The following is a 23,121-nucleotide window of genomic DNA, read 5'->3' as shown; positions in this document are numbered from 1 at the left end:
TACCGGGACTGATATAGGGCATCCTGAGTGGTGTAGGTGCAGCCTGATTGATATAGGGTACACTGATATAGGGCATCCCAACTGGTGTAGGGGCACCCGGACTGATATAGGGGCATCCTGATTGATATAGGGCACTCCCTGCCTGATATAGGGCATCCCGACTGGTATAGGGGCACCCCAACTGGTATAAGGGAATCCCGACTGGTATAGGGGCATCCTAATTGATACAGGACATCCCCACTGATATAGGGCACCCGGCATCGTGATATAGGGCATCCTGATGGATATAGGGCAGCCTGCACCTGATATAGGGGATCCTAACTGGTATAGGGCCCCCCGACTGCTGTAGGGGCCCCTACGGCAGCACTGGGGCAGCCCTACAGCGCCTTTAGGATGTCCTATAGATCCTCTGAAGACCCTAAATGCCCCTATAGCATCCATATGGATCCCTGTAGTGCTCCTTAAGGGACCTAAAGCACCCCGTGAGGCCCCCCAGCACCCCGAGGACCTCCCCCAGCACCCTAAGGACCCCATAGAGCACCCTAAGGACCCCTCACAGCACCCCCCACCCCCAGGACACCCCCCCAGCACCCAAACCCCCTCCCTCAACCCCCTGGGGAGCACCCCAAAAACCCCCCAAGCCCTGCCCGGCGGCGCCCCGCGGACCCCCCGGGGAGGGAAGCGGGGCCGTAGGGGGGGGGGGGGGGGGGGCACCCATGGGTGCTCACGGGCGTCGACGTTGTCGAGGGCGTTGGCGACGCCGTCCAGGGCCTCGAAGAAGTCGTCGTCGTAGACGCGCTCGGTGTCGGGGCCCACGCGGTCGGGGCGGCTGCTCACCCGCAGCGCCGGGTTCATCTCCCGCACCGCCGCCGCCGCCCGCTCCGACTTCAGCTTCTGCAGGAAAACAGAGGCCCCGCCCCCTCTGAGCCACGCCCCCCTCGAGCCACGCCCACCTCCCGGCCCCGCCCTGCTAAGCCACGCCCCTTCCAGCGGCACCCGGTCTGAGGAAACGTCAACCCAAGTTGACCGTTGACCTTGGCCAACTCAATGGAGGCATCTTCATGGGGGGCGCCAGACAGAAGACTCCGCCCACCTGAGGCCCCACCCAATCAGGCGCCACCCCGTAGGCTCCTCCCCTTCTCCTTCCATCCCTTTAAGCCCCTCCCACTCACCGTGAAAGGTCAAGACAACTTGACCATTGACGTTGGCCAACTCAATGGAAGCACCTTGACGGGTTCCCACCTCATAGGCTCCTCCCCTTAAGCCCCACCCACTTAGGCCCCTCCCACCTGCTCCATCCCCACCCCGTTAAGCTCCTCCCACTCACCAACGCTCATCAACAATTCCAGACATTGACATTGGTCAACGCAACGTTGGCCAACTCAACATTGGCCAACTCATCGTTGGTCAACTCAACGTTGGCCAACTCAACATTGGCCAACTCAAATTGGTCAACTCAACATTGGTCAACTCAACATTGGTCAACTCAACGTTGGCCAACATTGGTCAACTCAACACTGGTCAACTCAACATTGGCCAACTCAACGTTGGCCAACTCAACATTGGTCAACTCAACGTTGGCCAACGCAACGTCAACCAACTCAACGTTGGCCAACTCAAATTGGTCAACTCAACGTTGGCCAACTCAACATTGGTCAACGCAACGTTGGCCAATGCAACGTTGGTCAAATCAACATCGGTCAACTCAACATTGGTCAACTCAACCTTGGCCAACGCAACATCAACCAACTCAATGTTGGCCAACTCAACACTGGTCAACACAACGTTGGCCAACTCAACCTTGGTCAACACAACACTGGTCAACTCAACATTGGCCAACTCAATGTTGGCCAACTCAACGTTGGCCAACTCAACGTTGGTTAACTCAACATTGGCCAACTCAAATTGGTCAACTCAACATTGGTCAACTCAATGTCGGCCAACGCAACGTCAACCAACTCAACGTTGGTCACCGCAACGTCAACCAACTCAATGTTGGTCAACTCAACATTGGTCAACTCAACGTTGGCCAACTCAAATTGGTCAACTCAACGTTGGCCAATTCAACATTGGTCAACTCAACGTTGGCCAACTCAACATTGGTCAACTCAACGTTGGCCAACTCAACGTTCGCCAACTCAACGTTGGTTATCTCAACATTGGCCAACTCAATGTTGGCCAACTCAACATTGGCCAACTCAACATTGGTCAACACAACATTGGGCAACTCAACATTGGCCAACTCAACGTTGGTCAACTCAACGTTGGCCAACGCAACGTCAACCAACTCACCGTTGGCCAACTCAACAGCATCTCCTGCCCCGCAGACCTCACCCCATTGGCCCCTACCCCTCAAAGGCTCCACCCACTCCCCCCGCCCCCCCCCGCAGGCTCCTCCCCCTTCGGCCCCGCCCCTCACCGTGACATCCCAGGGCCGGAAGAGGAACTGGCGGTTGAGGTTGGACTTCTCGATGGTGTCCATGTCGGTGACGGTGATGGAGCCTTCGGGCCCGCAGCCCAGCCCCACCATGGCGAAGTTCTTCAGCAGCTCGCAGCCGATGGCCCCGGCCCCCACCTGCACCCGGGGACACGTGGGGACACGTGGGGACACGTGGGGACGCGTGGGGACGCGTGGGGACGCGTGGGGATGCGTGGGGATGTGTGGGGACGTGGCCCGAGGTGGCCCAGGAGGGTTGGGGACACGTGGAGGGCGAGGAGGAGGGGACAAAGGGATGGTTGGGGACACACGGGGGAGGTTTGAGATGTTTGGGGACATCTGGGGGACCCATGGGGACATTTGGGGGACCTACAAGGACCTTTGGGGACCCACAAGGACATCTGGGGGACCCATGGGGACACTTGGGGGATCTATGGGGACATCCAGGGGACCCATGGGGACATTTGGGGGACCCATGAGGACACTTGGGGGATCTATGGGGACATCCAGGGGACCTATGGGGACATTTGGGGGACCTACAAGGACATTTGGGGACCCACAGGGACATCTGGGGGATCTATGGGGACATCTGGGGGACCCACGGGGACATTTGGGGGACCCACGGGGACACTTGGGGGATTTATGGGGACATCTGGGGGACCCATGGGGACATCTGGGGGACCCATGGGGACACTTGGGGGATCTATGGGGACATCTGGGGGACCCATGGGGACATTTGGGGAACCCACGGGGACACTTGGGGGATTTATGGGGACATCTGGGGGACCCATGGGGACACTTGGGGGATCTATGGGGACATTTGGGAACCCACGGGGACATCTGGGGACCCACGGGGACATCTGGGGGACCCATGGGGACATTTGGGGATGCACAGGGACATTTGGGGGATCCATGGGGATATTTGGGGACCCGCAGGGACATTTGGGGGACCCATGGGGACACTTGGGGGATCTATGGGGACATTTGGGAACCCACGGGGACATCTGGGGACCCGCAGGGACATTTGGGGGACCCATGGGGACATTTGGGGATCTATGGGGACATCTGGGGGACCCATGGGGACATCTGGGGGACCCATGGGGACACTTGGGGGATCTATGGGGACACCTGGGGGACCCAAGGGGACATTTGGGGACCCACGGGGACATTTGGGGACCCACGGGGACATTTGGGGGATCTATGGGGACATCTGGGGGACCCATGGGGACACTTGGGGGATCTATGGGGACACCTGGGGGACCCATGGGGACATTTGGGGGACCCACGGGGACACTTGGGGGATTTATGGGGACATCTGGGGGACCCATGGGGACATCTGGGGGACCCATGGGGACATTTGGGGGACCCACGGGGACACTTGGGGGATTTATGGGGACATCTGTGGGACCCATGGGGACACTTGGGGGACCCATGGGGACACTTGGGGGATCTATGGGGACATTTGGGAACCCACGGGGACATCTGGGGACCCACGGGGACATCTGGGGGACCCATGGGGACATTTGGGGACGCACAGGGACATTTGGGGGATCCATGGGGATATTTGGGGACCCGCAGGGACATTTGGGGGACACACAAGGACCTTTGGGGACCCACAAGTACATCTGGGGGACCCATGGGGACATCTGGGGGACCCACGGGGACATTTGGGGGATCTATGGGGACATTTGGGGGACCCACGGGGACATTTGGGGACCCACAGGGACATTTGGGGGACCCACAAGGACATTTGGGGGAGCCACGGGGCCATTTAGGGGACCCATGAGGACATTTGGGGACCCACGAGGACATTTGGGGGATCCATGGGGACATTTGGGGGACCCATGAGGACACTTGGGGGATCTATGGGGACATCTGGGGGACCCAAGGGGACATTTGGGGACCCACGGGGACATTTGGGGGACCCACGGGGACATTTGGGGACCCATGGGGACATCTGGGACCACAACCCAAGGTGTCCCAGTTGGGTTGGGGACGCCCAGATGGGAAGCGGGTGGGGTGGGGGTCACCGGGAGAACCCGTGGGGCCATTTTGGGCCATTTTGGGCCATTTGGGGCCATTTTGGGTCTTTTGGGGCCATTTGGGGCCATTTGGGGCCTTTTGGGGCGATTTGGGGCGATTTGGGGCCTTTTGGGGTCACTGACCACGAAGTATTTCTGGTTGCCCAGCTTGGCCTGCAGGTCGGCCCCGAAGACGGCGATCTGCCCGTCGTAGCGGCTGTTGCGCTGCGGAAGCACGGGCGCGTCACCCACCCCACCCAAGGGTGCCCCCCGCTCCCGGAGCACCCGTGGGTGCCTCTCGCAGCAAGCGCCCACCCACGGGTGTCCCCAAAGAGGTGGCCCCACCCGTGGGTGTCCTCAAGGAGGTGCCCACCCATGGGTGCTCCGTCACCAGTGACTACCCCAAGGAGATGCCCAGCACCCATGGGTGTCCTCAAGGGGGTACCCACCCATGGGTGCTCCGTCACCAGAGACCACGCCGAGGAGATGCCCAGCACCCATGGGTGTCCTCAAGGGGTGACCACCCATGGGTGCTCCGTCACCAGTGACTACCCCAAGGAGATGCCCAGCACCCATGGGTGCCCTCAAGGGGGTGACCACCCATGGATAACACCCACCCCAAGGAGGTGCCCACCCATGGGTGCTCCGTCACCAGCGACCACGCCAAGGAGATGCTCAGCACCCATGGGTGTCCTCAACAAGATGCCCACCCATGGGTGCTCTGTCCCCAGCGACAACCCCAACGAGATGCCCAGCACCCATGGGTGTCCTCAAGGGGGTGACCACCCATGGATAACGCCCACCACAAGGAGGTGCCCACCCATGGGTGTCCCCATCAGACACCCACCCATAGCCAACACCCACCACAAGGAGATGCCCACCCATGGGTGCTCCATCACCAGCAACCACCCCAAGGAGATGCCCAGCACCCATGGGTGTCCTCAAGGGGGTGACCACCCATGGCCAACACCCACCACAAGGACATGCCCACCCATGGGTGCTCCGTCACCAGTGACCACCCCAAGGAGATGCCCAGCACCCATGGGTGTCCTCAAGGAGATGCCCACCCATGGGTGCTCCGTCCCCAGAGACAACCCCAAGAAGATGCCCAGCACCCATGGGTGTCCTCAAGGGGGTGACCACCCATGGCCAACACCCACCCTGAGAAGATACCCACCCATGGGTGCTCCGTCACCAGAGACCACCCATGGCCAGCACCCACCCCAAGGAGATGCCCACCCACGGGTGCCCCCATCAGACACCCCACCCCCTTCCAGACACCCACCCACGGCCATCCAACCCCAAGAAGACCCCAACCTACCCCAAGAAGACACCCAGCCAGGGGTCTCCCATGGGTGCCACCCCCACCCCCCCACCCACGCCCGGCGGGTGCCCCCATGGGTGCTCACCGGGCGGCACTGCTCCTCGGTGAGCAGCGTGTCCTTGTTCTCCTCGGGGAGGCACTCCAGCGCGTCGAAGTAGAGCCACTGCGTGATGGGGGTGAACTTCCCCGACACCGCCTGCGGGGACACCGCCACCCTCAGGGACACGGGGGGACGGGTGACAAAGGTCTCCGGCCACCAAGGTCCCGTGGGACCCGGGGGGCCTTAAAAAGGACGCGGGTGGCCATAAAAAAGGGACCCGGGTGGCCACAAGGGGACGCGGTTGGCCAAGGAGCGCGATGATGATGACCAAGGTGGGGGGACAATGTTGGCCATGGAGGGGACACCGTTGACTAAGGGGGGACACCGTTGACTGGGAGGGGACATCGTTGACTGGGAGGGGTCACCATTGACTGGGAGGGGTCACCATTGACCAAGGGGGGACACTGTTGACCGGGAGGGGACACCGTTGACCGGGGGGGGACACCGTTGACCGGGAGGGGACACCGTTGACCAAGGGGGGACACTGTTGACCGGGAGGGGACACCGTTGACCAAGAGGGGACACCGTTGACGAGAAGGGGACACCATTGACTGGCAGGGGTCACCATTGACTGGGAGGGGACACCATTGATGAGGAGGGGACACCGTTGACTGGGGGGGACACCGTTGATGAGGAAGGGAAACCGTTGACCAAGAGGGGTCACCATTGACCAAGGGGGGACACCGTTGGCCAGGAGGGGACACCGTTGATGAGGAGGGGACACCATTGACCAAGGGGGGTCACCGTTGACCGGGAGGGGACACCATTGACCAGGAAGGGACACCGTTGACCAAGGGGGGACACCATTGGCCAAGGAGGGGACACCGTTGACCAAGAAGGGACACCATTGACTGGGAGGGGTCACCATTGACCAAGAGGGGACACCGTTGAGTGGGAGGGGACACCGTTGACCAAGAGGGGACACCGTTGACCAAGGGGGGTCACCATTGACCAGGAGGGGTCACCATTGGCTGGGAGGGGACACCATTGACTGGGAGGGGACACCATTGACCAAGAGGGGACACCATTGACCAGGAGGGGTCACCATTGACTGGGAGGGGACACCATTGACTGGGAGGGGACACCATTGACCAAGAGGGGACGCCATTGACCAGGAGGGGTCACCATTGACCAGGAGGGGTCACCATTGACCAGGAGGGGACACCGTTGACTGGGAGGGGACACCATTGACTAGAGGGGTCATGATTGACCAAAAGGGGTCACTGTTGGCCAGGAGGGGACACCGTTGATGAGGAGGGGACACCGTTGACCAAGGGGGGACACCGTTGACTGGGAGGGGTCACCATTGACCAAGGGGGGACACTGTTGACCGGGAGGGGACACCGTTGACCGGGAGGGGACACCGTTGACCAAGGGGGGTCACCATTGACCAGGAGGGGACACCGTTGACCAAGAGGGGACACCGTTGACCAAGAGGGGACACCGTTGACCAAGAGGGACACCATTGACTGGGAGGGGACACCATTGACCCAAGAGGGGACACCATTGACTGGGAGGGGTACACCATTGACTGGGAGGGGACACCATTGACCAAGAGGGGTCACACTGACTGGGGGGGTCACAATTGACCAAGGGGGGTCACTGTTGGCCAGGAGGGGGACACCGTTGACCGGGAGGGGACACCACTGACTGGAGGGGACACCGTTGATGAGGAGGGGACACCATTGACCAGGAGGGGACGCCATTGACCAAGAGGGGACACCGTTGACTGGGAGGGAACACCATTGACCGGGAGGGGACACCATTGATGAGGAGGGGACACCATTGACCAGGAGGGGACGCCATTGACCAAGAGGGGACACCGTTGACTGGGAGGGGACACCATTGACTAGAGGGGTCATGATTGACCAAAAGGGGTCACTGTTGGCCAGGAGGGGACACCATTGACCAGGAAGGGACACCGTTGACCAAGGGGGGACACCATTGACTGGGAGGGGACACCATTGACCACGGGGGGACACCGTTGACTGGGAGGGGACACAGTTGACCGGGAGGGGACACCGTTGACCGGGAGAGGACACCGTTGACCGGGAGGGAACACTGTTGACCAAGAGGGGTCACCATTGACTGGGAGGGGTCACGACTGACCAAGGGGGGACACTGTTGACCAGGAGGGGACACCATTGACCAGGAGGGGACACCGTTGACTGGGAGGGGACACCATTGACTAGAGGGGTCACGATTGACCAAAAGGGGTCACTGTTGGCCAGGAGGGGACACAGTTGACCAGGAGGGGACACAGTTGACCAGGAGGGGACACCATTGACCGGGAGGGGACACTGTTGGCCAGGAGGGGACACCGTTGACCGGGAGGGGACACCGTTGACCGAGGGCCACCCCGCCCCGTACCTTCATGACCTCCTGTGCCGCCAGCCCCCCGATGAAGGCGTTGACGGGCGCCAGGTCGCCGGTGGCCTGGAAGGCCAGCTCCCGCAGCAGCTCCTCGTCCAGCTCCGCGCCCGGGGCCATCTCCCGGGCCATGGCCACCACCTCCGCCGCGTCACCCTGGTGGGAGCGAGGGGACACTTGGGGACGCCGCGGGGACACAAGGAGGTGGCACCCGAAGGTGGCCCTTGGGGACATCTCCAGCCGTGAGCGCGGTGACCTGGGGCGGTGGCTCCACGTGGGGTCTACTGGGGACAGCTCTGGGGACATCGCAGCGTGACCTGGTGGCCACCATGTCCCCAGTGTCCCCAAGAGGTGGTTGGGCCATTCAAGGCGGCCACCTTGGCTCAGGACCTGGTGGCCACCATGTCCCAAATGTCCCCAACACCCTCAACGTCCCCAAGAGGTGTTTGGGCCATTCAAGGTGGCCACATTGGCTCAGGACCTGGTGGCCACCATGTCCCCAATGTCCCCAACGTCCCCAAGTGGAGGTTGGGCTATTCAAAGGTGGCTACATTGGCTCAGGACCTGGTGGCCACCATGTCCCCAATGTCCCCAAGTGGAGGTTGGGCCATTCAAGGTGGCCACCTTGGCTCAGGACCTGGTGGCCACCCACGTTCCCAACATCCCCAAGTGCTGGTTGGGTCATGGCAGGTGACCATGTTAGTTCAGGACCTGGTGGCCACCATGTCCCCAACGTCCCCAAGTGCTGGTTGGGCCATTCAAGGTGGCCACATTGGCTCAGGACCTGGTGGCCACCATGTCCCCAATGTCCCCACTGTCCCCAAGTGGTGGTTGGGCCATTCAAGGCGGCCACATTGGCTCAGGACCCTGGTGGCCACCATGTCCCCAACGTCCCCAGCACCCCTCAATGTCCCCAAGAAGTGGTTGGGCCATTCAAGGTGGCCACATTAGTTCAAGACCTGGTGGCCACCATGTCCCCCAACGTCCCCAAGAGGTGGTTGGGCCATTCAAGGTGGCCATGTTGGCTCAGGACCTGGTGGCCACCACGTCCCAAATGTCCCCAACATCCCCAAGAGGTGTTTGGGCCATTCAAGGTGGCCATGTTGGCTCAGGACCTGGTGGCCACCATGTCCCCAACGTCCCCAACATCCCCAAGTGCTGGTTGGGTCATTCAAGGCGGCCACCTTGGCTCAGGACCTGGTGGCCACCATGTCCCCAATGTCCCCAAGAGGTGGTTGGGCCATTCAAGGCGGCCACGTTGGCTCAGGACCTGGTGGCCACCATGTCCCCAATGTCCCCAAGTGGAGGTTGGGCCATTCAAGGCGGCACGTTGGCTCAGGACCTGGTGGCCACCACGTCCCCAATGTCCCCAGTGTCCCCAAGAGGTGGATGAGCCATTCATGGTGGCCACCTTGGCTCAGGACCTGGTGGCCACCACGTCCCCAACGTCCCCAAGAAATGGTTGGGCCATTCAAGGTGGCCACGTCGCTTCAAGACCTGGTGGCCACCATGTCCCCAGTGTCCCCAAGAGGTGTTTGGGCCATTCAAGGCGGCCATGTTGGCTCAGGACCTGGTGGCCACCATGTCCCCAACATCCCCAATGTCCCCAAGTGGTGGTTGGGCCATTCAAGGCGGCCATGTTGGCTCAGGACCTGGTGGCCACCATGTCCCAAATGTCCCCAAGTGGAGGTTGGGCCATTCAAGGCGCCACGTTGGCTCAAGACCTGGTGGCCACCATGTCCCAAATGTCCCCAACACCCTCAATGTCCCCAAGTGCTGGTTGGGTCATTCAAGGCGGCCATGTTGGCTCAGGACCTGGTGGCCACCACGTCCCCGTTGTCCCCAAGCCCCGGGGTGCCCCCAGCCCCCCCCACGACCTGGTGGCGTGGCCGTGGCGGGCGGCCGTGCTGCTGCATGAAGCGGTGCAGGGCCTGCCAGCCCAGTGCAGCATGGGGGGGCGCTCCGCCTTCCCGAAATCCGTCAGCAGCATCTCCCGGCTCCGCCAGCGACTCCCGCAGACGCTTCTGGAAGGGGGGGGGGGGGGGGGGGGGGGGACAGCGGGGACACAAGGGGGGGGACACGAGGTGAACACGCAGCCACTCCCAGTAACCCCAGTCCCCCGTAATGCCTTGCTAGTAGCCCCTAATCCCGCGTTAATACCTCCTAATCCCTTGTTAATATCCCCTAATCCCTTGCCAATACCCCCAATCCCTTATTAATACCCCCAATCCCTTACCAATACCCCCTAATCCCTTGCCAATACCCCCAATCCCTTGCCAATAACCCCTAATCCCTTGCCAATACCCCAATCCCTTGTCAATACCCCCAATCCCTTGCCAATACTCCCTAATCCCTTGCCAATACCCCAATCCCTTGCCAATAACCCCTAATCCCTTATTAATACCCCTAATCCCTTGTTAATACCCCAATCCTTGCCAATACCCCCTAATCCCTTATTAATACCCCCTAACCCCTTATTAATACCCCCCAATCCCTTGCCAATACTCCCTAACCCCTTGCCAATACCCCCAATCCCTTGTTAATATCCCATAATTCCTTGCCAATACCCCCAATCCCTTGCCAATACCCCCAATCCCTTGCCAATACCCCCTAATCCGTTATTAATACCCCCTAATCCCTTATTAATAACCCCAATCCCTTACCAATACCCCCAATCCCTTGCCAATACCCCCAATCCCTTGCCAATAACCCCTAATCCCTATTAATACCCCTAATCCCTTGTTAATACCCCAATCCCTTGCCAATACCCCCTAATCCCTTATTAATACCCCCTAACCCCTTATTAATACCCCCCAATCCCTTGCCAATACTCCCTAACCCCTTGCCATACCCCCAATCCCTTGTTAATATCCCATAATTCCTTGCCAATACCCCAATCCCTTGCCAATACCCCCAATCCCTTGCCAATACCCCCTAATCCGTTATTAATACCCCCTAATCCCTTATTAATAACCCCAATCCCTTACCATACCCCCAATCCCTTGCCAATAACCCCTAATCCCTTGTCAATACCCCCTAATCCCTTATTAATACCCCCTAATCCCTTATTAATACCCCAATCCCTTGCCAACACCCCCTAATCCCTTGCCAATACCCCCAATATCTTGCCAATTCTCCCTAATCCCTTATTAATACCCCTAATCCTTTCCCAATACCCCCTAATCCCTTGCCAATACCCCCTAATCCCTGGTAATCCCATCCCAGTCTCTCTCAGTGACCCCAATACCCCATAATCCCCTCCCAGTCCCTCCCAGTGACCCCCAATCTCTCACAATCCCCTCCCAGTGCTCCCTAATCTCCCATAATCTCTTTCCCAGTTCCTCCCGACGCCTCCCAGTGCCCCCCAATCCCCTCCCAGTACCCCCCGATCCCCAGTAACCCCCTCCCAGTGCCCCCACATCCCCCATAATCTTCTCCCAGTACCCCCCTTCCCCCAAAATCCCCTCCCAATCCCTCATAACCCCCCTCCCAGTGCCCCCCAATCCCCTCCCAGTACCCCCCGATCCCCAGTAACCCCCTCCCAGTATCCCCTAATCCCCCGTAATCTTCTCCCAGTACCCCCCTTCCTCCATAATACCCTCCCAATCCCCCATAACCCCCCTCCCAGCGCCCCCCAATCCCCTAGAATCCTCTCCCAGACCCCATAAACCCCCCCCCCGGGGACCTCCCAATCCCCCTCCAGCCCCCAGCAATCCCCTCCCAGTCCCTCCCAGTGCTCCCAGTGCCACTCACGAAGCGGATGTGCTTGGGCATCTTGACCTGGGTGACGATCCCCCCCCGCACGTAGTCCCCGTACCCGCTCGTGTCCCCGATGCTGAAGGTGTAGGGTCCTGGGGGGGGGGGGGGGGGGGAACGGGGTCACCACGGGACCCGGGACCCCCCCCAAAGGGACCAAGGGACCCCCCGGGGGGACCCCAACATCCGAGGACCCCCCCAGAAAGAATGCAAATGTCCCCAAAAAGGACCCAAGCGACCCCAAAAGGGTCCCAGGTACCCCTGTCCCCACCCAAAAAGGGTCCAGGTAGATCTGTGCCCCCCCCCCCAGAGACACCCAAACGTCCCTAAAAAGGACACAAATGTCCCCAAAAGAGATGCAGTTGTCCCCAAAAGGAACCCAAACGTTCCCAAAAGGAACCCAAACGTTCCCAAAAGGAACCCAAATGGTACCAAAATGGACCCGAATGCACCAAGTAACCCCAAAAAGGACCCAAGCACCCCAAAAAGGACCCAAGCATCACAGGTAACCCCAAAAAGGACCCCAATGATCCCAAAAGGGACCCAGAAAATCCCAAAAGGGACCCCAAATCCCCCCCCAAAGGGACCCAAAACTCCCCAGAAGGGACACAAGCGTCCCAAGAACCCCCAAAAAGGACCCCAGGGTCCCCAAAAGGGATCCTAAACGCCTCAAATGGGATTCAAGAGTCCCCTAAATAGAACCTAACTTCCCCAAAAAGGACCAAAGCATCCCCAAAATGGACCTTAAACACCCCAAAACAGATCCAAAACTCCCCCAAAGGGACCTAAGTGTCCCCAAAAGGGAGGCAAACATCCCAAGTACCCCCAAAAAGGACCCCAGTGTCCCCAAAAGGGACCCTAAATTCCCCAAAAGGGACCTATGTGTCCCTAAAAGGGCCCCAAACGTCACCAAAAGGGCCCCGAGCGCCCCCAAAAGGGACCCTGAACTCCCCAAAAGGACCCCAAGCGTCCCCAAAAGGGACCCTTAATTACCCAAAAGGGCCCCAAGCGCCCCCAAAAGGGACCCTAAATTCCCCAAAAGGGCCCCAAACATCCCCAAAAAGGACCCTAAAGTCTCCCAAAGCGACCCTAAAGCCCCCAAAAGGGCCGAGTGTCCCCAAAAGGGCCCCAAGCATCCCCAAAAGGACCCCAAGCTCCCCCAAAAGGGACCCTAAACTCCCTAAAAGGGCCCCAAGCATCCCCAAAAGGGTCCCAAGCTCCCCCAAAAGGGACGCTAAACTCCCTAAAAGGGCCCCAAGCGTACCCAAAAGGACCCCAAGAGCTCCCAAAAGGGACCCTAAACTCCCTAAAAGGGCCCTGAGCGCCCCCAAAAGGGACCCAAACAACCCCAAAAGAGACCCTAAACTCCCTAAAAGGGCCCCAAGCGTCCCCAAAAGGACCCCAAGAGCCCCCAAAAGGGCCCCAAGCGCCCCTAAAAGGGCCCCAAGCGTCCCCAAAAGGGCCCTGAGCGCCCCTAAAAGGGACCCTATACTCCCTAAAAGGGCCCCAAGCACCCCCAAAAGGGCCCTGAGCGCCCCTAAAAGGGACCCTAAACTCCCTAAAAGGGCTCCAAGTGTCCCCAAAAGGGCCCCAAGCATCCCCAAAAGGGACCCTAAACTCCCTAAAAGAGCCCCAAGTGTCCCCAAAAGGACCCCAAGAGCTCCCAAAAGGGACCCTAAACTCTCTAAAAGGGCCCTGAGCGCCCCCAAAAGGGACCCAAACGACCCCAAAAGAGACCTATGTGTCCCTAAAAGGGCCCCAAATGTCCCCAAAAGGGCCCTGAGTAGCCCCAAGCACCCCCAAAAGGGACCCTAAACTCCATAAAAGGGCCCCAAGTGTCCCCAAAAGGGTCCTGAGTGCCCCTAAAAGGGAACCTAAACTCCCTAAAAGGGCCCCAAGTGTCCCCAAAAGGACCCCAAGAGCCCCCAAAAGGGCCCCAAGCATCCCCAAAAGGGACCCTAAACTCCCTAAAAGGGCCTCAAGCGTCCCCAAAAGGGCCCCAAGCATCCCCAAAAGGGACCCTAAATTACGCAAAAGGGCCCCGAGCGCCCCCAAAAGGGACCCTAAACTCCCTAAAAGGGCCCTGACCGCCCCCAAAAGGGACCCTAGCGTACCCAAAAGGGCCCCAAGTGTCCCCAAAAAGGCCCCAAGCATCCCCAAAAGGGCCCCTAAATTCCCCAAAAGGGCCCCGAGCGGCCCTAAAAGGGACCCTAAACTCCCTGAAAGAGCCCCAAGCGTCCCCAAAAGGGCCCCTAAATTCCCCAAAAGGGCCCCAAGCGCCCCTAAAAGGGACCCTAAACTTCCTAAAAGGGACCCAAGCGTCCCCAAAAGGGCCCCAAGCATCCCCAAAAGGGACCCTAAATTACCCAAAAGGGCCCAAAGCACCCCCAAAAGGGACCCTAAACTCCCTAAAAGAGCCCCAAGTGTCCCCAAAAGGACCCCAAGAGCTCCCAAAAGGGACCCTAAACTCCCTAAAAGGGCCCTGAGCGCCCCCAAAAGGGACCCAAACGACCCCAAAAGAGACCTATGTGTCCCTAAAAGGGCCCCAAACGTCCCCAAAAGGGCCCTGAGTAGCCCCAAGCACCCCCAAAAGGGACCCTAAACTCCATAAAAGGGCCCCAAGTGTCCCCAAAAGGGCCCCAAGCGTCCCCAAAAGGGCCCTGAGCGCCCCTAAAAGGGACCCTAAACTCCCTAAAAGAGCCCCAAGTGTCCCCAAAAGGACCCCAAGAGCTCCCAAAAGGGACCCTAAACTCCCTAAAAGGGCCCTGAGCGCCCCCAAAAGGACCCCAAGCACCCCTAAAAGGGACCCTAAACTCCCTAAAAGGACCCTGAGCGCCCCCAAAAGGGACCCAAACGACCCCAAAAGAGACCTATGTGTCCCTAAAAGGGCCCCAAACGTCCCCAAAAGGGCCCTGAGTAGCCCCAAGCACCCCCAAAAGGGACCCTAAACTCCATAAAAGGGCCCCAAGTGTCCCCAAAAGGGCCCCAAGCGTCCCCAAAAGGGCCCTGAGCGCCCCTAAAAGGGACCCTAAACTCCCTAAAAGAGCCCCAAGTGTCCCCAAAAGGACCCCAAGAGCTCCCAAAAGGGACCCTAAACTCCCTAAAAGGGCCCTGAGCGCCCCCAAAAGGACCCCAAGCACCCCTAAAAGGGACCCTAAACTCCCTAAAAGGACCCTGAGCGCCCCCAAAAGGGACCCAAACGACCCCAAAAGAGACCTATGTGTCCCTAAAAGGGCCCCAAACGTCCCCAAAAGGGTCCCGAGTGTCCCTAAAAGGGCCCCAAGCGCCCCCAAAAGGACCCCAGGCACCCCTAAAAGGGTTCCTAAACTCCCTAAAAGGGCCCCAAGCGTCCCTAAAAGGGCCCTAAGTGTCCCCAAAAGGACCCCAGGCACCCCTAAAAGGGTCCCTAAACTCCCTAAAAGGGCCCCAAGCATCCCCAAAAGGGCCCCAAGCGCCCCTAAAAGAGACCCTGAACTACCTAAAAGGGCCCCAAGCGTCCCCAAAAGGGCCCCAAGCGCCCCTAAAAGGACCCCAAGCACCCCTAAAAGGGCCCCTAAATTCCCCAAAAGGGCCCCAAGCGTCCCTAAAAGGGCCCTGAACGCCCCTAAAAGGGATCCTATACTCCCTAAAAGGGCCCCAAGCGTCCCCAAAAGGGCCCCAAGCGCCCCCAAAAGGGACCCTAAACTCCCTAAAAGGGCCCCAAGCGTCCCCAAAAGGGCCCCAAGTGCCCCCAAAAGGACCCCAAGCGCCCCCAAAAGGGCCCCAAACATCCCCAAAAGGGCCCCCAAGCCCGCCAGCCCCCCCCGCCCTATAATTTTTGGGGCCGCACCGAGGACGCGGATCTCGACGGGGCCGCAGGAGTTGAGCTCGTCCATGCCCTCCACCTCGGTGAAGGTGACAAAGTCGCCGGTCTCGAAGCCGTGCCGAGCCTCGTCCAGGCACGTCACCTCCCCGGGACACCCCTGGGCAGGCAAATTTTGGGGGAAAAACGGTCAATTTGATGATTTTGGGGTTTCGGGGGATTTGGGGTTTTGGGCCCGGAGGTACCTTGGTGACCATGGAGACCATGGCGCTGAGAGGCTGCTCCCCGTTGGTGTCCGTCACCACCATGTCGTCCCCAAAATCACAGAACAGCTGCCTGGGGGGGGGACACGGGGACAAGGGGGGGTCAGGCGGGGACCCCAAAAACCCCAAAAGCCCGGGGATACCCCAAAAGGGACCCTAAAAGGGTCGGGATCCCCCCCAGGAATGGAGAATCCCGAAAACAGGAGTGGGACGCAAAAGGGAGATGGGAATTTTTTTTGGGGGGGGGGGGGACACGGGGACAAGGGGGGGGCTGATGGGGACCCCAAAAACCCCAAAAGCCCGGGGATACCCCAAAAGGGACCCCAAAAAAGAGTGGGATCCCCCCAGGAATGGAGAATCCCAAAAACAGGAGCAGGGCGCACGGGGTTGGAGCTGAAAGGGAGATGGGAATTTTTTTTGGGGGGGGGACACGGGGATAAGGGGGGGGCAGACGGGGACCCCAAAAACCCCAGAAGCCCAGGGATACCCCAAAAGGGACCCTAAAAGGGTCAGGATCACCCCAGGAATGGAGAATCCCAAAAACGGGAGCGGGACGCATGGTGCCAAAAAGGAGAAGGGAATTTTTTTGGGGGGGGACACGGGGACAAGGGGGGGTCAGGCGGGGACCCCAAAAACCCCAAAAGCCCGGGGATACCCCAAAAGGGACCCTAAAAGGGTCGGGATCACCCCAGGAATAGAGAATCCCGAAAACGGGACGGGGCGCAAAAGGGAGATGGGAATTTTTTTTGGGGGGGGGGGACACAGGGACAAGGGGGGGGCAGGCGGGGACCCCAAAAACCCCAAAAGCCCGGGGATACCCCAAAAGGGACCCTAAAAGGGTCGGGATCCCCCCCAGGAATGGAGAATCCCAAAAACGGGAGCGAGGCGCAAAAGGGAGATGGGAATTTGGGGATCCCCCCCCTAAAAAAGGGGCATTTGGGGACACCCCCAAAAGGGACCCAAATGGCCCCAAAAGGGACCCTGACATTTGGGGAAACCCCAAAAGGAACCCAGGAATTTGGGGACCCCCCCCAAAAAAGGACCCAGATATTTGGGGATCCCCCAAAAGGAAGCCAAGTGTGCCCCAAAAAGACCCCAAATATTTTAGGACCCCCCCCAAAAAGGAACCCAAGCATTTGGGGACACCCAAAAGGGACCCCAAACATTTGGGGACACCCCTAAACGGACCCCAAAAATCTGGAAACCCCCCCAAAAAGGAACCCAAGCATTTAGGGACGCCCCCAAAAGGGACCTGGGCATCCCCAGGCATCCCCAAAACAGGACCCAGACCTATGGGGACACCCCTAAAGGGACCCCAAACATTTGGGGACACCCCAAAAGAGACCCCAAAAAATTGGGGACACCCCAAAAGGGACCCCAAACATTTAGGGACGCCCCCAAAAGGGACCCCAAAAATTTGGGGACACCCCAAAAGGGACCCCAAACATTTAGGGAACCCCAGATGACCCCAAAAATTTGGGGACCCCCCCCAAAAAGGAACCCAAGCATTTAGGGACGCCCCCAAAAGGGACCTGGGCATCCCCAAAACAGGACCCAGACCTATGGGGACACCCCAAAAGAGACCCCAAAAATCTGGGGACACCCCAAAAAGGAACCCAAGCATTTAGGGACACCCCCGCGTGTCCCCAAAACGGGACCCAGACACACGGGGCCAGCCCCAAAAGGGACCAGGACATTTGGGGACACCCTAAAAGGGACCCCAAAAATCTGGGGACACCCCAAAAAGGAACCCAAGCATTTAGGGACGCCCCCAAAAGTGACCCGTGCGTCCCCAAAATGGGACCCAGACACACGGGGCCAGCCCCAAAAGGACCCCAAACATTTGGGGACACCCCCAAAAGGGACCCCAAACATTTAGGGACCCCCCAGAGGACCCCAAAAATCTGGGACCCTCCCCAAAAAGGATCCCAAGCATTTAGGGACACCCCCAAAAGGGACCTGGGCATCCCCAAAAGGGACCCAGACATATAGGGACGCCCCTAAAAGAACCCCAAACATTTGGGGACACCCCAAAAGAGACCCCAAAAATCTGGGGACACCCCAAAAAGGAACCCAAGCATTTAGGGACACCCCCGCGTGTCCCCAAAACGGGACCCAGACACACGGGGCCAGCCCCAAAAGGACCCCAAACATTTGGGGACCCCCCCTAAAGGGACCCCAAACATTTGGGGACCCCCCAGAGGACCCCAAAAATCTGGGACCCTCCCCAAAAAGGATCCCAAGCATTTGGGGACACCCCCAAAAGGGACCCGGGCATCCCCAAAACAGGACTCAGACATATAGGGACACCCCTAAAGGGACCCCAAACATTTGGGGACACCCCAAAAGGGACCCCAAACATTTAGGGACACCCAGACGACCCCAAAAATTTGGGGACCCCCCCCAAAAAGGAACCCAAGCATTTAGGGACGCCCCCAAAAGTGACCCGTGCGTCCCCAAAACAGGACCCAGACACACGGGGCCAGCCCCAAAAGGACCCCAAACATTTGGGGACCCCCCCTAAAGGGACCCCAAACATTTAGGGACCCCCAGACGACCCCAAAAATTTGGAAACCTCCCCAAAGAGGAACCCAAGCATTTAGGGACGCCCCCAAAAGCGACCCGGGCATCCCCAGAACAGGACCCAGATCTATGGGGACACCCCTAAAGGGACCCCAAGAATTTGGGGACACCCCAAAAGGAACCCCAAAAAATTGGGAACACCCCAAAAGGGACCCCAAACATTTAGGGACCCCCAGATGACCCCAAAAATTTGGGGACCCCCCCCCAAAAAGGATCCCAAGCATTTGGGGACACCCCCAAAAGGGACCCGGGCATCCCCAAAACAGGACTCAGACATATAGGGACACCCCTAAAGGGACCCCAAACATTTGGGGACACCCCAAAAGAGACCCCAAATATTTGGGGACCCCCGTCCGACCCCAAAAATTTGGGGACACCCCAAAAAGGAACCCAAGCATTTAGGGACACCCCCGTGCGTCCCCAAAACGGGACCCAGACACACGGGGCCAGCCCCAAAAGGACCCCAAACATTTGGGGACCCCCCCAAAAGGGACCCCAAACATTTGGGGACCCCCGTCTGACCCCACAAATTTGGGGACCCCCCCCCCCTTACCCGAAGAGCCCCCGCGTGTCGGCCACCACCAGTTTGATGCCGCGGCTGTGGCAGAAGTCGCCCACCCAGAGCTGCTCCTCCAGGGGGGAGTTGGTCAGCACCACGACCTGCGGGGGGGTTATAGGGTCAGCTATAGGGTCGGGGGCAGGGGGACGGCTATGGGGGCAGGATCAAGAATATGGGGTCAGGGGAATGGGTATGGGGTGGGTATGGGGTCGTATATAGGGTCGGATACACGGATATGGGATCGGATACACGGATATGGGATCAGGGTCACGGACACAGGTATGGGGTCAGTTATAGGGTCGGGGGCAGGGGCATGGCTACGGGGTCAGGGGGATGGGTATGGGGTCAGGAAAATGGGTATGGGGTCAGGGGAAACGGGTATGGGGTGGGTATGGGGGCAGGTATGGGGTTGGATACAGGGATATGGGGTCAGATACACAGGTATGGGGTTAGGGTCACGGACATGGGTATGGGGTCAGCTATAGGGCCGGGGGCAGGGGCACGGCTATGGGGTCAGGGGGACGGGTATGGGGTGGGTATGGGGGCAGGTATGGGGTCGGATACAGGGATATGGGATCGGATACACAGGTATGGGGTCAGGGAAATGGATATGGGGTGGGTATGGGGGCAGGTATGGGGTTGGATACACGGATATGGGGTCAGGGTCACGGATATGGGGTTAGGGACACACACACGAATATAGGGTCAGCTATAGGGCCGGGGGCAGGGGCACGGCTACGGGGTCAGGGGGATGGGTATGGGGTCAGACACGTGGATATTGGGTGGGTATGGGGTCATATATAGGGTCGGATACATGGATATGGGGTCAGATACGTGGATATGGGGTCAGGGTCACAGACATGGGTATAGGGTCAGCTATAGGGTTGGGGGCAAGGGCATGGCTGTGGGGTCAGGATCAAGAATATGGGGTCAGGGGAACGGGTATGGGGTCGGTATGCGGTCATATATAGGGTCAGATACACAGATATGGGGTCAGGGTCACGGATATGGGGGTGGGATCATGGATACAAGTATAGGGTCAGCTATAGGGCCGGGGGCAGGGGCATGACTACGGGGTCAGGGGGACGGGTATGGGGTCAGACACATGGATATGGGGTGGGTATGGGGTCATACACAGGGTCGGATACAGGGATATGGGGTCAGATACACGGGTATGGGGTCAGGGTCACAGACACGGGTATGGGGTCAGCTATGGGGTCAGCCACATGGATATGGGGTCAGCTGCGGGGTCAGGGTCACAGCTATGGGGTCAGGGTGACAGATAGGAAAGGGAAGATTTTGGGACGGAAATGGGGGTTTTCGGGGGGAGAAACTGGGGGGGATTTAGGGGAAAATAATGGGATTTGGGGGGAAAGTGTGGGGTTTGGAGGGGAATTGGGGGGATTCGAAGGGAAATGAGCGGGTTTGGGGTGGCAGGGGGGGAACGGGGAGGCTTTGGGGGGGGAATGGGGGATTTGGGGTGGATTGGGGGATTTGGGTGGGTGAATTTGGGGAGATTTAGGGGAAAATAAGGGGATTTGGGGGGTTTGAAGGGGAATTGGGGGAGATTTGAAGGGAAATGAGTGGGTTTGGGGGGTGGGGGTGGTTTTGGGGAGGAACGGGGGATTTGGGGGGGCAATGGGGGATTTGGGGGGGTAATGGGGGATTTGGGTGGGCGAATTAGGGGGCGATTTAGGGGAAAATAATGGGATTTGGGGGTAAGTGTGGGGTTTGGAGGGGAATTGGGGGAATTTGAAGGGAAACGAGCGGGTTTGGGGTGGCGGGGGGGGGAATGGGGAGGCTTTGGGGGCAGAATGGGGGATTTGGGGGGGAAATGGGGGATTTGGGGGATATGGGTGGGTGAATTTGGGGGAGATTTGGGGGAAAATAATGGGATTTGGGGGGTTTGAAGGGGAATTGGGGGAGATTTGAAGAGGAACAAGCGGGTTTGGGGCACTGGGGAGGCTTTGGGGGAGGAAGGGGAGATTCGGGGGGGCAATGGGGGATTTGGGGGGGTAATAGGGGATTTGGGGGGGGCGAATTAGGGGGAGATTTAGGGGAAAATAAAGGGATTTGGGGGGAAAGTGTGGGGTTTGGAGGGGAATTGGGGGGATTCGAAGGGAAATGAGCGGGTTTGGGGTGGTGGGGGGGGAACGGGGAGGCTTTGGGGGCGGAATGGGGGATTTGGGGGGGAATGGGGGATTTGGGGGATATGGGTGGGTGAATTTGGGGGAGATTTAGGGGAAAATAATGGGATTTGGGGGGAAACTGTGGGATCTGGAAGGGAATTGGGGAGATTCGAAGGGAAACGAGCGGGTTTGGGGTGGCGGGGGGGGAACGGGGAGGCTTTGGGGGGGCAATGGGGGATTCGGGGGGGTAATGGGGGATTTGGGGGGGTGAATTAGGGGAAGATTTAGGGGAAAATAATGGGATTTGGGGGAACCTGTGGGGTCTGGAGGGGAATTGGGGAGATTTGAAGAGAAACGAGCGGGTTTGGGGCACCGGGGAGGCTTTGGGGGAGGAAGGGGGGATTTGGGGGGGCAATGGGGGATTCGGGGGGGTAATAGGGGATTCGGGGGGGTGAATCTGGGGGAGATTTAGGGGAAAATCATGGGATTTGGGGGGTTTGAAGGAGAATTGGGGGAGATTTGAAGGGAAACGAGCGGGTTTGGGGCACCGGGGAGGCTTTGGGGGAGGAAGGGGGGATTTGGGGGGGCAATGGGGGATTCGGGGGGGTAATGGGGGATTCGGGGGGGTGAATTTGGGGAAGATTTAGGGGAAAATAATGGGATTTGGGGGGAAAGTGTGGGGTCTGGAAGGGAATTGGGGGGATTTGAAGGGAAACGAGTGGGTTTGGGGGACGGGGGAGGCTTTGGGGGAGGAATGGGGGATTTGGGGGAGCAATGGGGGATTCGGGGGGGTAATAGGGGATTCGGGGGGGTAATGGGGGATTCGTGGGGGGGTGTTTTTTGGGGTGAGACCTGGAAGGGGGCGAGCAGGGCCTGGCTGAGGGGCTGCCGGCAGCTGCTGACGGCCACGTAGGCGTTGAGCTCGGCCAGGCGCGGCAGCGACGCCTCCCGCGCGGTTCTGCCCCACGTCCTCCTCCCGCAGGTAGAACTGGGGGGGGGGGGGCAAAAAAATAAGGGGGTGGGGGGGTCATGGGGTCACTGGGGGGGTTGTGGGGTCACTGGGGGGGTCATGGGGTCACTGGGGGTCACAGCACCCCCCCCACGAGGACCCCAGAGCTTAATGGGAGCGCTGGGGGCAGCTGGGGGTGCACAATGGGAAGGGGGGAGACCGGGATCTGTAGGATCCCCCCCCCCCCTTAAACCCATAGGACCCCCCCCCCCCGGCACCCATAGGACCCCCCAGCACCCATAGGGACCCCTCAGAACCCATAAGACCCCCCCAGAACCCATAGGACCCCCCCCAGCACCCATAGGGACCCCCAGAACCCATAGGACCCCCCCAGAACCTATAGGGACCCCCTGGCATCCATAGGACCCCCCAGCACCCATAGGACCCCCCCCAGCACCCATAGGGACCCCCAGCACCCATAGGGACCCCCCAGCACCCATAGGATCCCCCCAGCACCCATAAGACCCCCCAGCACCCATAGGGACCCCCCTTTGACCCCATTTTTGCCCTGGGGGGGCACTAAATCCCCCTATAGCCCCCCATAACCCCTTCATAACCCCCTATAACCCCCCCCAAACCCCAAATACCCCCCTCTGACCCCATTTTTTCCCCCGGGGGGGTCATTAAACCCCTTTATAGCCCCTTTATAACCCCCTAACCCCCCCTATAACCCCCCCAAAACCCCAAATCCCCCCCTCTGACCCCATTTTTTTCCCCGGGGGGGGGCATTTATCTCCCCTATAACCCCTTCATAACCCCCTATCACCC

At 59.5% G+C, this 23,121-nt stretch overlaps 1 protein-coding gene across 1 annotated transcript in view; it reads right to left on the bottom strand.

Moving 5' to 3' along the window:
* LOC311221703 (ubiquitin-like modifier-activating enzyme 1) overlaps positions 1-22,332 on the bottom strand; it is a gene marked incomplete at both ends in the record, with an annotated part of 28,453 nt that extends 6,121 nt beyond the window's left edge. Inside the window, 14 exon segments of the mRNA XM_084307089.1 lie at positions 729-894; positions 2,420-2,575; positions 4,603-4,683; positions 5,868-5,978; positions 8,253-8,408; positions 10,130-10,194; positions 10,197-10,245; positions 10,247-10,276; positions 12,006-12,103; positions 15,838-15,970; positions 16,056-16,146; positions 19,210-19,316; positions 22,197-22,292; positions 22,294-22,332. Coding sequence (XP_084163215.1) covers positions 729-894; positions 2,420-2,575; positions 4,603-4,683; positions 5,868-5,978; positions 8,253-8,408; positions 10,130-10,194; positions 10,197-10,245; positions 10,247-10,276; positions 12,006-12,103; positions 15,838-15,970; positions 16,056-16,146; positions 19,210-19,316; positions 22,197-22,292; positions 22,294-22,332 — 1,378 coding nt within the window.
* Between the last annotated feature and the right edge of the window lie 789 nt (positions 22,333-23,121).

The sequence above is a fragment of the Netta rufina genome (genome assembly GCF_964035555.1).
Source record: "Netta rufina genome assembly, contig: SCAFFOLD_159, whole genome shotgun sequence".
In the NCBI taxonomy this organism is placed as follows: Eukaryota; Metazoa; Chordata; class Aves; order Anseriformes; family Anatidae; genus Netta; species Netta rufina.
This window is presented reverse-complemented; position numbering and strand designations above follow the sequence as displayed.